This window comes from Solanum tuberosum, unplaced genomic scaffold (genome assembly GCF_000226075.1).
Source record: "Solanum tuberosum cultivar DM 1-3 516 R44 unplaced genomic scaffold, SolTub_3.0 scf00202, whole genome shotgun sequence".
Lineage (NCBI taxonomy): Eukaryota > Viridiplantae > Streptophyta > Magnoliopsida > Solanales > Solanaceae > Solanum > Solanum tuberosum.
This window is the reverse complement of record NW_006239128.1, coordinates 1-14,159: the sequence shown is the minus strand read 5'-3', so window position 1 is coordinate 14,159 and position 14,159 is coordinate 1. Positions and strand designations below refer to the sequence as shown.

At 31.7% G+C, this 14,159-nt stretch overlaps 1 protein-coding gene across 1 annotated transcript; it reads left to right on the top strand.

Annotated features, from left to right (window-relative positions):
- Positions 1 to 6,079: 6,079 nt before the first annotated feature.
- On the top strand, positions 6,080 to 8,573 carry LOC102605547 (laccase-12-like). The gene is made up of 6 exons (XM_006355573.2): positions 6,080 to 6,236; positions 6,322 to 6,473; positions 6,556 to 6,800; positions 6,884 to 7,012; positions 7,156 to 8,112; positions 8,212 to 8,573. The coding sequence occupies exons 1-6, from the start codon at positions 6,126 to 6,128 to the stop codon at positions 8,340 to 8,342; spliced, it is 1,725 nt and encodes a 574-aa protein (XP_006355635.1). The 5' UTR covers positions 6,080 to 6,125; the 3' UTR covers positions 8,343 to 8,573.
- Positions 8,574 to 14,159: the final 5,586 nt, after the last annotated feature.

Below are 14,159 nucleotides of genomic sequence, written 5' to 3'. Positions count from 1 at the left end.
CCCCCCCCACACACACACCCCAAGGGACAAGAAGCTTTAGAGCATGCATGTTGGGATTTAAAGTCCCAAATATTATGATATCTTATTAGTGAGCATGCCTCAGAAGTCTGAAAAAGTTGTACGTGGTACTACTAAACAAGGGTTATTTAGCAAGGGAGAGGTGAAAAAGAGGTCAATTGGTAATGTAATATTATACTTACAAAAATTACTTTAATTTCATGTTATTTTAATTAAACTTTTTTTATTTTTGCATAAAAATATCTTGAATTATCACATAAGAAATCTCTAACTGTATTTTGCTTTTGTTTCAACCAATGAATGTGGCTGCTGAGGTACAATAACTAAGTTAAGGTTATAGCTAATATTGAGTGCTAAAGCGGTCTAACGAAGAGAAATGAAAGAAATTGACACAATAACTCCTATAAGTGTTCTAGTTCTAGTTAGGGGATAGATTCTGGGATGAATTTTTAACGTGCTCGAATGACCTTTTGATAATTTAGGATTTGCATGTAGATACTAGTACAACATCTTTTATTTATAGATCTGCACTCATCTTTATAAAAATGGTGATGTATTCTAGGTGTTTTGATGATTCTCATAATTACAGGGACTCGATCCTCAGCAGAGTGTTCTCGTCCAGATACAATATGGTGTACAACTGAAAAGCTGTCTTGTCAGTGTATTGGTTGAGCAGTCAGTGTACTTCACTAATAGAAATGGACGAGGTTGTTTGTCCAGTGGTCAACAATTTTTCTTGATTGATATAATCAAGAGACAAACAACTAAATGATTCATTCTTTCAAAAAGAGAAAAACCAAGCTTCAAAATACAGCAAGGGACCTGATCAATTGTAGAAGTGTTATTCGTGTGTGTTCTTGTTTTGAATGCTTGTAATGTGCTAGACTTGTAGGATTCGTTTCACTCTTATAAGAAACGTTTCAAACCTTTGTGCGAGTGGGTGTAAGAACATTGTTAGAGTTAACTTTGTGTCGTCTTACTATTGAAGTCTATATTAATTAATGATAGTTAATATAGTGGGCAATAGATGCATTGCTTTGGCTAAGTAAGTAATAGGCATATTACTTAGTATGAGATTAAGAGTTTAGTTTCATTGGTGTAGTTGAAATATGTATTCACTTTTGATTGGAGATTAGTGAAAGCAGTTGAAAATCCTGCGTGATAGATCGTGGTTTTACTCCCTTGAGCAAGGAGGTTTTCACGTAAAATCTTGTGTGTTGATTTTACTTCCAGTTATTTACTTTCTACATTTTAACTTGTACCAAAGGACCTGGTCTTGTGAATCAATAGTGGATGCATACATTCCAACAGTTGGATACAAAATTATTTATTTTTGAAAAAAATTAAAGTAGCTAGTAAATCTTTCAGCCCAAGAATGATCGAATAGGTTAAAATTTCTCTAAACTATAACTATTTTATGAATTTCATAGTGTTCTTGCACTTATCCCATGGAGTATAACTCCCTTCATTAAAAAAATCTTCAGTTAAATACATGATAAAATATTTAAAATAACTTACTGAAAAGTGATAATAATATAATTTTTTAAAAATGAATCCACCTAAGACAATAAGTTTTTAATAATTCAACGAATTTTTATGAACATTCAAAATATAGATATGAAATTCATAAAACGGTAATAATTTGTATACATTATGTTACATGTTTTTTTTGATAGAGACATGAGATGCGGTCCATAGACAAACAAGTTTCCGTCGTCTTCAATCAATCTATATAATATACGAGGACCACTCTGGCTACCCATTCATGGACCACATCGACTAACAAGTTAAAACGTAATCGAGAGTCTGTTTGAATTGATTTATTTACCGTGTTGTGTAAGTTAAAATAGTTATGATATATAGGTAAAATATAAAATATTTTTTTTATCATATATTTTTAGGTCAAAAAGATGAAAATAAATCAAAAATCGTAAGTAAAATTTTTTAACTTATGACTTTTGATTTATAAGTCAAAAATCTTGTCCGACTCTAAGTAGGTGGTAAACTATTGTGCTTGCACTTGAACAATTTATGAGAATATATACACGTACACTAAATTCGTATATAGTATAAACAATAAAGTAATATTCTCTACATCTCTCTATAAGACACACTTTGACTTGACACAAAAATTTAAGAAGAAAATGAAGAATTTTGAAATTTGTGATTTAAAACAAACCGTAATGTATTCTATGGCTATAAATTATATTATATACAGTAAAAGAGGAATTTTAAAATTATAGAAAGATATTTTATTTTTTTGGAACAAAATTTTAAAAAAATAGCATGTCACATAAATTAAGACAGATCAAGAAAGTCATAAATGTAGTGATATACACTAGTACCTACTCAATTAAAATTAAAATTCGTACCATAAATCTTTGTACTTATTAGATTGATGAAGGTGAGATGGGCTTGGTGTTCCCTACTTCTCTCAACAAAGGATTGAGCCCTTTCCTCCATTAAAAGGCAACGCCCTTTCTCCCCCTTTATAATACTTTTTTCTTTTTGGTTTTTCAGTTGGTGTTCGATATTTGTATTGGAGTTTGACTATTTTGGATTTGCGCCACGTAAGGCTTCATTTGGGAGAAAACGCTCCCTACCAAGAACTTTTTCATAACCAGGGTTTGAACCCGAGACCTTTAATTAAGGAAGGAGTAGTCACATCCGCTACCTGCACCACATCCGTTGATGGTCCCCTTATAATACTTGTTTCTCCACTAGAAATAAATTAGGAAAAATTTCGTATATAACATTATTTGCCTCTAGATTTGTGAAAAATTGCGATAATTTGCCTAATTATAGCGAGATTTTAGTTTCAAAATGTGGCGAATATATTGTATCCACACGTCTAATAAGTATATCAACATCCGCACATATATAGTATCTCCACCGAATTAACTGAAATCGTGCGAATACAAGATCAACTTACATTTACCTGTACACTTTACAATCATCACCCTAAAATGTCACACATACAACATACACTTGTATCTCATAAACTACCACAAATAATCACTTATATGTCACTATGTATGACACATGTATTTTGTGAGATATACACGATGATATAGTGTTATCATAAGAAAAATCTTGATGAACCTTAATTTCTATGAAATCTTTATCATCGTGATATTTCAAGATTGGCTAGAATTGTTGCAAGATCATGACTTATTACCCATTATATTGCAAAGTGAAGTAAACAAGATAAAAATGGGAAAACAAAAGAGGGCTAGGAAATCATTCAGCTTAAACAGATTGTAGGACTTTCTTTGTTATTAATTCCTGTTTGCTAGAACAAATTGTAACACGTAGATCTCGTTGGAGACGATGAGAGATATCGAAACATCAACGATGGGGAGAGAGAGGAGGGCAATGACGATGGGGCAACAACGATTGGGAGAGAGATACAATTATATACATTGTATACTTTAGGATTATACAATATAAGAATGGATGATCTCTTTAATATGAATTGAGAAAAGGAGGATCTAAGGCAAACGACTCCGAACTCAATATTCATATTATCATCGAAGCCCTAATAAGCTTCATACTATTCTCAGTTTCTCACTCTCACTCTCACTTATATTATTAGTTACTTTTCCTTACTAATGTCATATATTCAATTGCTAATAATAGAATGTAGCGTGTTAAATTAAAATGCATGTTCTTGACTTTATATAATTTAACTGTACTGTTTTTCTGACAAATACTAAAATTTCTTGAGGAAAATAATGATAATTAAGTCGTATTATTGTTATAAAAATAAAAATCAAATTTTAAGCAAGTACCAAAATGTTAATGATCATCTAAAAAATAACTCGATAATTACACAAAAAAGCAACACAAACCTTCTTATTAATGAGAATGTGAAAAAAAAATACTTCTAAAAAACAAGAAGTAATAAAAAAATAACACGTGGCCGCATAAAATATAAGCACAGAATTTTGAGATAACGTATGTAACTACGTCTTAGACTTTGTTTCATAAAAAAGAATAAAAAGAAAAATGTAGAAGTCAAAGGTTGACAGAACATATATAATTTTTTTTGACAGACCACCTACTTTGGGACATCATATATTAGCAAATAAAAAACTTGTCGTTTTAGGTTTCTCTAACTAAATCTTATATTTAGAATTAAAATTAAGATTTAAGAACCAATCAAATGTTTAACAAACTGAATAAGACTTTTTACCATCTTTAACTTAAGCATGTTAGTCAAAAGTATTTCTATCCTTTTTTTAACGACAACAATGATAGTAATAACATATTCAATATAGTTTTACGAGTGAAATTTCAGAAGAGTATTATTAGTGTGAACATAGTCTTACTTCAACTTTGTGAAGGTTGATACTTAAACTTGTATAAAATTGATCAAGTAGACACATGTGTCATACATGACGTTCTATGTGACAATGTTTTTCCATTAAAGTATTCATACAAACATATAATTTACTTGTACTTCAAATATTTCTTTAGTCCTAAGTAACAAAATACAACTATCTAAAGTGTTTCTTAAGAAAATAACACAATATTATATGAGTAATGATACTAAAATATCCAACAAAAAATAATAATAATGAAATCACGTAAAACAAATAATACAAATTATTAAGTCATAATGAAAATGATCATAATTTAAAAGTACTAAATCATGCTAAAATTAAGTTTAATAAGTATTAGTTACATGACTAAATATTAAAGGAAATTAAAATTAGATTATGTATTTTAATTGTCTAAACCAATGTAAAATTAAAGAACAAATATTCAATATTATTGTCATTCTTAGTGTTGAATTGATTTTCTTTTTGCATTAGTATTAATTTGATTTTGATTTAACCTTTATAATTACCAACATTTGTGGACTATAATCTTTATTGAGTCATTCAGAATACTAAGTTTCAAACTTGAAATAATATATTGAAAGATAAAAATTATGAAAAAGTTTAAGAAATATTTAAAAATTATATCAAAGTAAATATTTTTATGTATAAAATAAAATTTTAAAATTATATATATAATGTCGGGTTGGTTTGGTCTCGGGTTGATTTATTTTAGTTAAAACCAAACCAACCCAAATAATCGGGTTTTTTTTCCAATACCAAACCAAGTCAAACCAACCACTAGTCAGGTTTTTTTTCCGATTTGACTCGGTATGCGGTTTGGTTTGATTTTCGGTTCGGTTTTGTACACCCCTAGTGACAATTCACATCCTACATGATGTTCTATGTGCAATATACCACTCACGACATGTGTGCCTACTTGTTCAATTTTTATACAAGTTTAAGTTTCTACTGGTGTACATCCAATGTTGGGGCATAAATAGTACTGGTTAAAGCAAGTTAAAGAACATAATTATGTATTATGCACAAAATAAAAAAATAAAAACAAATTAAATGTGCATTGTTGATTTAATAAACCTAACATTCAAATTTTATTTCTTTTATTTTTCTAATTCTGGTGAAGTTTTTGTTGTGCCATACCAACCAATGACTTCTATGACACAACAATTTTTTTTTTGTTTTTACGTTTTAACCAACTTTTGGTCATTACTTTTCAGAGTTTTAAGTAGTAAACAATGCAAATTGCTGTTTACAGCCATTGGTTCTTTGGACTTGAAATATACTTCCTCCGTCTATTTTTACTTATCCATATTTGACTCAGTACACACTCCTAAGAAGTAATTAATAAAATGATAATTTTATTATACCATCCGTCGGTTATAATAAATTCAATACTATGGAAAATGCGGAAATGACAAGACAAATATAGTTGTTGTATATAATCATAACAACAAACTTAAAGTTTGTTGAATAACAACACATTGTTAATGTGAAGCAAATACCATAAAAGTGATGTTTACTTGATGATTGAAAATATAACAAACTTAGAGAAAATGACTTATAATATACTCAAGGATTAATATTCATGAAAATTTATGCAATTAGATAGGTTAAGTTGGTGAACAAATCAATTCTACAAGAGTTCAACTAAGTTTTTTGTACACAACTTTTATCTATAAAAGCAAACTCAACTCTAATATCTTTCACAAACAACTTGCATTTCTACTAATACTCGAATCGAGTTTTAGTAAAAAAGGAAAAGAAATGGAGGCTATGAAAAGCATTGTGAACCCTTTGAGTTCTATCTGTTTTGTATGCATTTTGCTTCTCTTTGCAAATGCAGCATCCGCGAAAACTCATTACCATGATTTTGTTGTAAGATTTCCTTTCGTTATTTGCAAACATGTCGTAAATTTTTAAAAACATTATGATACTGAACTCTGTTTTTCATTTGGAACAGATTCAAGCAACACCAGTGAAGAGGCTATGCAAAACTCACAACAGCATAACGGTGAATGGACAATTCCCTGGTCCAACATTGGAAGTAAACAACGGGGATACTCTGGTGGTTAACGTTGTCAATAGAGCTCGATATAATGTCACAATTCACTGGTAAGTTCATGCTTGCAGACTGATATATGTTAGACGCGATTATATGTATTGACATTTATTCTACTTTGTTGTATTTCAAAAGGCACGGGGTTAGGCAAATGAGAACAGCATGGTCAGATGGACCAGAATTTATCACTCAATGCCCGATTAGACCAGGAAAGAGTTACACTTACCGGTTTACAATTCAAGGACAAGAAGGAACTCTTTGGTGGCACGCCCACAGCTCGTGGCTTAGGGCTACCGTTTATGGAGCTTTGATTATCCATCCAAAACAAGGCGAAAACTATCCATTTCCTAAGCCCAAAAGAGAAACACCAGTTCTGCTTGGTACTACTTCACATTCTCTTATACATTAGCCTATATTCTGTTTCCCCTTTTGTCGAAATGATAGTTATGGAAATGCTGATCAGGTGAGTGGTGGGATACAAATCCTATTGACGTTGTAAGACGAGCAACAAGAACAGGAGCAGCTCCTAATGTATCTGATGCTTACACCATCAATGGTCAGCCAGGTGACCTCTACAAGTGTTCCAAACAAGGTTAGTTCTAATATTTGTACCATGATGCTAGCGTTCACTAAATTATGTTCTAATATTTGTACCACGATGCTAGCGTTCACTAAATTATGATTTGATATCTTACCTGTTTAGGACATGTTTTCATAAAAATCGTATTTATGCAGATACAACCATAGTCCATATGGACTCTGGCGAAACCAACCTCCTTCGAGTTATCAATGCTGGATTGAATCAGCAGCTTTTCTTTACTGTGGCCAACCATAAGCTTACTGTTGTTGGAGCAGATGCCAATTATGTTAAACCTTTCACAACATCAGTCCTTATGCTCGGACCAGGACAGACAACCGATGTCCTGATCAAAGCTGATCAGACACCAAGCAGATACTACATGGCAGCACGTGCCTATGCAAGCGCTCAAGGCGCCCCCTTTGATAATACCACAACCACAGCCATCCTCGAGTACAAAACAGCTTCTTGTTCTTCCAATTGTGCCAAGACTAAACCGGTTTCCCCGTCTTTACCAGCATATAATGACACAGCCACTGCGACAGCCTTCACAAGAAAATTCAGAAGCCCAAGAAAGGTCGAGGTACCCACTGAAATCGATGAAAATCTATTCATCACAGTCGGGCTGGGACTCGAGAACTGCCCAAGAGGTGCACGCTCTAGAAACTGTCAAGGTCCAAATGGAACTCGATTCGCTGCCAGTATGAACAATGTATCTTTTGTGCTACCATCCAATTTTTCCCTGCTACAAGCACATCACCAAGGCATACCTGGTGTTTTCTCAACTGATTTCCCAGCTGTACCACCTGTAAAATTTAATTATACCGGCAACGTAAGCCGTTCTTTATGGCAACCTATTCGAGGAACTAAGCTGTACAAGCTGAAATATGGGGCGACAGTACAAGTTGTGTTACAGGGGACGGGTATCTTCACAGCTGAGAATCACCCAATTCATCTTCACGGATATGATTTCTACATCATTGCAGAAGGATTTGGTAACTTTAATCCGAAAACAGATACATCTAAATTCAACCTTGTTAATCCACCTCTCAGAAATACAGCCAGTTTACCCGTTAACGGATGGACAGTCATCAGATTTGTCGCGGACAATCCAGGTAAGAGAACAAATACTTATTTCTCCTAATATTCCCAATTCTTTTTTACACAATATCACATTTCAGTGTTAGAAAATTAACAATATTAACTTAATACAGGAGTGTGGATAATGCACTGTCATTTGGATGTTCACATTACATGGGGTTTGGCGATGGCGTTCCTCGTGGAAAATGGAGTTAGTGAATTGGAATCATTGGAGTCTCCTCCCGTAGATTTTCCTGTCTGTTGACGACTGCATTCAATATGAAGTTCCCTGCATATTTTTTCTAGCATTTCTTTGTTGCTGAGATTAAAGCAATTGTATTGTTTTGACTGTAATTAACAGAGGAATTTTGGGTTGAGTTGGATCTTGACCTCTTCTATATCCCGTTACCTAATTCATTTTGACTAGAAGTAAATTTAGATTGTATTGTTATCTTGACATATTATGAACTGTCTAAATTTGAACCAGCCCGCTCAATTGTTACCCCTACTTTTGAACAATCTTTCCATCTCCTTACAATTTCAAAACTAATGCAAATCCATCACCATGTTTCATCAAATATGACACTTGCAAACTTTCATTTTTACATTGTTTCACAAACAAATCACTTTCTATGCAATTCAAAAGTTATTGTTATTTTATTAACTTTTATGTCATGTTAAATTATATTAAAACACAAAAAATAAAATGATGGAGTAACATGATATTCTAAGAAATAGAAAAAGAAAACAGTAAATTTAATATTATTGCTAAATAACTCTCTTCTTTCAAATATATAATTATAACAACTTTTCGATCTATTTACAAAAAAAACATAACTAGATTTCATCAAACAAGACCCTTTTAAACATAATTGTAATAAATTTTCTATCTCCTTACAAAAGTCGTCACAAAATTTCACCAATATTTTTTTGGTATCATTAACTAATGAGTAATTTCTGAACAAGAAAATTTAATGATACCAATACAGTATATGATACTAATTTAGTATTAGTTAAGCAAAAATTATCAGCCTTAATGATACCAATACAATATATGATACTGATTTTGTATCAGTTAAGCGGAAATTATCAGCCTTAATGTGGGGGGTATGGGCTGTAATTATTTATGAGAGAATGAGTATTTTAGAATTATTTTGGGTTTGAGTATGAACTTCTAATCATTTTAGATTTTTAGGAAAAAAACTACACAAGCATTAATATACATTTAAAATAAATAGCTATAGTTTATCTTTTTTTATGTTATATGGATATAACTACACAACAAATAGCAAAGTTAATTATATACAAATAATCAGAAAAGTTATTAATATTAATAGGAAAGTCATTATTACACACTTAATTGATTATGTCTAGGCATGTGTTTATGTGATTGGTTCCCCATGTTTATCCTCATTAACACTTTCTATTTCATCAATATTCCTATATCACATTTTTTTTGTATTTCTCCCCCAAATTTCTTCCAATTTAAGATCCTTTTGATGATTCTAGCAGTAATTTTTGTAATTTGAATTCATCAGATATCTTTTGATTGATTTTTTCCTCGTTTTTATGAGGATTATATTTGTATACATCTATATTTTCATCTATTTTTATAGGGTTTCGATTGAAGAATTATTTGTTTCTCCATTACAATGGTTATATTTATAAAAAAAAGTAATATATGAAGAACATGAACAAAAAGAGATTGAGGTTTGTATGATTGTCAGATTAGTATATAGTAGAATACTTATATACATAGATACTTGTATTGTAATATTAACCCAAGTTGAAATGGTGATTTATGAATACAAGTATATTTGGATACATAAGTAATCTATCCAATTTAAAAGGTTGATTTTTTATAAACAAATATCTGAGTTAACACCAAGCCTCAAGTATTACAGGAAAAACTTGACCAAAAAGAGATTGACGTTTGTTGGTGTTTTCAACTTTTTATACAGTCGAATACTTACACACTTTGCTACCTACTCATTCTATTATTTTCCATTTTTCTTCTTTCTGGGTTGTCCAAGTATCCATTTTTGTTTAACAACAATGTATTCATAGTATACTATATTGGAGTATTCATTTTTGTTTAACTACTGTCTATTTATTCTCCAAATTGTCATGTTCAAATGTTAAATTGTTAAACTTTACCTTGTTTAATATATTAATACATGGGAAAAGGGTCTGATATCCCCCTCAACTTTGTCATTCAGAGCTGATATAACCCCCGTTATGAAAGTGACTCATATATACCCCTACTTATATATAAATGACTCACATTTACCCTTTTCCTCTAAGGGAAATGAAAAAATAATAATTTTAGTTTAGTTTTTTTTATCATTTAAAAAAAAATAAAAATATAATCCCATATGGGTATATTTTGATTCTTTTCAAACATTTTTTTTTTACTTTTTATTGTTTAAATGACTAATTTGGATTTATTATTTTTATGGTCAAATTTATTTGTGTATCACTAATATTCTTGTAGAACTTATTATAGATGACCAATTTTTTTCTTCAAATACAAAGATAAATTACAATATCGACAAAAAAATAGTTTTAAATTATAATATAACCAAAAAAATAGTTTTAATTTTTTTTTCTTTACACTAAGGAATGAAAGAAAAAAATAAAATAAGAATAAGAAATTCAAATAATGATAATCAAAGAAGTCAAAAAATAATTTATGTATGAAAAAGATTAAAAAATACTTTGAACCTTGCTAGAAGAATCATATATACCCCCAAATAATTTTAAAAAAAAATAAAAGTCAAAAATATAAATTTAAAACTAATTTTTTCACTTCCGTTAAATGAAGGATATATGTGGGCTCATTTGTAACGGTAGGAGTATATGTGAGCCGTTTGTATAACGGTAAGGGTATATATGAGCTACTTTCATAACGAGGGGCATATCAGCTCCATATGACAAAGTTGAGGGGTATACCAGGCCCTTTTCCCTTAATACATTAAGTTTTTATAAATACTTGTATCCTTGATATATTAATACTTTAAGTTTTATAAATAGAGATACCAATTTGAATTTGTACAATTAATACATTTTCCTTATATAGTTCATTGTAATTAAAGTTGTATCAGAGTATAAATAGAAAAATAGAAAACATATATAATAATACAGCTAGAAAAAGACATAAATTATAGTCATTTTTTGTAAATAACATACTTATAGTTATTGAACTTTAATAACCCTATAAATATAGATGGAGTGATCCATGGTTCATGTCAAAAGCTAATGTGTTCGCCGGTAACCGGGCTTCCATTAGAGGCCCAACTAGCATTGTTTTGGGCCCTTTAGGATGCTTTTCCAAATCAAGAATCGCCACTTGGGAGAATTATTTAAAAATTGAATGTATTGAGACAATATAATTGTAATGCTAATATTACAATTGGATCAAATTCACTTAGTTTATTTAATTGAAGGTTTAATGTGTTATGTTAAATATTGCAAGGACTATAAAAGAAATTAAGCAATTATTCAAGGACCAAAAATGTTATTTTAAATGGAGGAGTAACCTAATATTCCACAACAATAATCAGGGAAAAAAAACTAGTAAACTTATATTGCGATTTTAATAGTATAACAACCTTTCAATTTTCTTTCAAAAATCATCAAAAGATTTCATCAAGCATGAAACCTGTGAATTAACTTGAATTTAAAGAACAAAAACCTAGGATCCCAATACAGTCCAACCTCATCATTGACGCGCAATCTACAATTCCTAAATAGATCCGCACAAACAAGTGCATAGTCCTCATTAGGCAACATCTCAATAAAAGTCCCTTCATTCTGATAATTTTTAGGATTGTTCTCTTCAGTAACATCCCATAAATCAATATTCTTCCTATGCCCTGACGTTATAGATCTAACTGTGTCCAATGTCCAGTATCGAAAAACATGCTCAAAAGCCTCGGCAAATGGCAACACAAGTTTTCCGACGACCGTCTCGTAATGTGTAATCATCTTTTTTATCATCCATGGATTTTGTAGGTCTATGATTGGGGCCGGATATAGATCTCGTATTTCTACTAAGTGACGAGTCACTATCCATGGGGTTTTACTTTCTCTGCATGATTCTTCTTCTGCTTTTGATGGAATGAAATTGTAGAAGAAAACCGTCTTCATAGTATAATAATTGTATAATAGATAAATGTCTAATGAATTTTTAAGATGTTGAGGAAAATGGTGGAATTTATAGGATGTAACTGGTATAATTTTAGTTAATAGTATTAATTACTATGTAATCTATAATAAATGACTGACGCGTCTCGAGCAAAATCAAGTCAAATTAAAGTAATTGTACGAGTAAATTGAGTTTTATCCTCAGTACGAGTGACACCAACAACACTCCCCTTCCCGCGTTATCGTTACATTTGTTTCCACGACCTCCCTGACACTACAATAAAAACAACTTTTAGCAATAATAATTATACACATTAATAAAGAGTGCTAAAGTCTTTACAAGCATTAGTTAAGTGCAATTAGATCCAATTTAGCTAAAGGCTTTAAAAACATATACAAAGAGTGTTAATTGCCGCTAAAATACATATTTAGTGATAATAAAGCTATAGTCATTAATTAATTGCTACTAAATATCATTATTGATTTAGTGTAGTTATTACCTCGCCCACCTTATGGGTGTCCCTTGCCATTGCCACCTCCACCTGTTGAAACTACAACTGTAGTCTGTTGTTGAATCTGATTACCTGCTGGTTTGAAAGGGCATTCCCTTTTAAGTGACCCAAGTTACCACAGTTAAAGCATCATCGATCAAGAGATGACTTGTTGACAGAAGAATAAGAACCTTCTTGGCCGCTAGGAGTCGAAGACTATTGAATGATCCCGAAATGGCCACCTGGGCTGACTAAATAGGACATGCCTAGTATATCTATTGACTGGGACCTCTAGAGTAAGAACCTTATTTGACTTTCTCCAATCGCTTCACATAATCAGTTACCTCATTAAAGTTCTTCCACGTAGAAATCACATGCATAGATAAGACTTGCAACTTAGTGTTCAAGCCTTTTACATAAAGAAAAAATATCTTCTCCTCATGCCCAAAAATTGGGTAGCATAGCGAGACAAAGCATGAAACTTACCCTCATAAAAATCTTCAACTTCATAAACTTAGTCAACAACCCATGCTCACTTCCGGTCATAAAAAGGCCTAGTATTGAATGGAAGAACTCATCAGCACCTGAAGCTTTATCCATCTTGGCGGCAGTGGTAGATTCAGGATGATGATATAGAGCATGAGTAGTCGCCACAATATGAGTGGATCCAGTTCCCATTTATCTCACTCAAGATGGCTAACACCCACTTAACAACTTTAGAAGTCATAGGGGGAGGCATGTACCCCCAACTTGTGTTTCCACTTGTGGTTATGCACCTTCCTTGTACTCTACCTCAAAAATCTCTCCAACTAGAACCTGGGGTAGGAGAAGGGTCGGCGGTCTTGTCCTAACCACTGCCTAAGCTCGACCCTTGGTGGGTATTGCTCTTTCTCTGACCCTGTCCCTTTCTCACCCTCGCACTGTCGATTCCACAATTGGAGATGGTACCCTCACTCGGTTATATCTAGTATTAACCATCTATGGACAAAGAATGAAAGAAGTCAGATATCAATTTTGATATCGCCAGATACCAATTAGAATCAAGTTATAACACGAAGAGAGAAAGAAGATATAATTTCATGAGTGTTATAGCATGTCGATCAAGTAAAAGTATAGATTACTGTTCCGTAAGATTCTACTAGACCTATTTTGGTAATGAGAACGAATCTAGGACTCTAACATCAACTTTGTCAGGACCCAACCAGCTTTGAGAGACACTCACGCTAAACCTCTGATAGGAAAACAAATCATCTACTAACATGAAATAAGCTAAACAACTCGAAGTAATAGTTTTCAACAATTAAAAACGAGTTTCATAGATAAAAAACCATTATCACAAAATATTTGTAGAAATAACCCCTAATCTGAAAGTCGTGTATCAAAATATCAATTTAGTCTAGAATATGAGTGTAACGACCCTAAAAACGAAATAGTGAAACTAGAGC

What these genes read in the sequence shown, in the direction of transcription:
- LOC102605547 (XM_006355573.2), top strand. Translation starts at nt 6,126, where the DNA reads ATGGAGGCTATGAAAAGCATTGTGAACCCTTTGAGTTCTATCTGTTTT. An exon ending in CTACAAGTGTTCCAAACAAG is followed by an intron (nt 7,013 to 7,155) that starts GTTAGTTCTAAT and finishes GTATTTATGCAG; the next exon opens with ATACAACCATAGTCCATATG. An exon ending in ATTTGTCGCGGACAATCCAG is followed by an intron (nt 8,113 to 8,211) that starts GTAAGAGAACAA and finishes AACTTAATACAG; the next exon opens with GAGTGTGGATAATGCACTGT.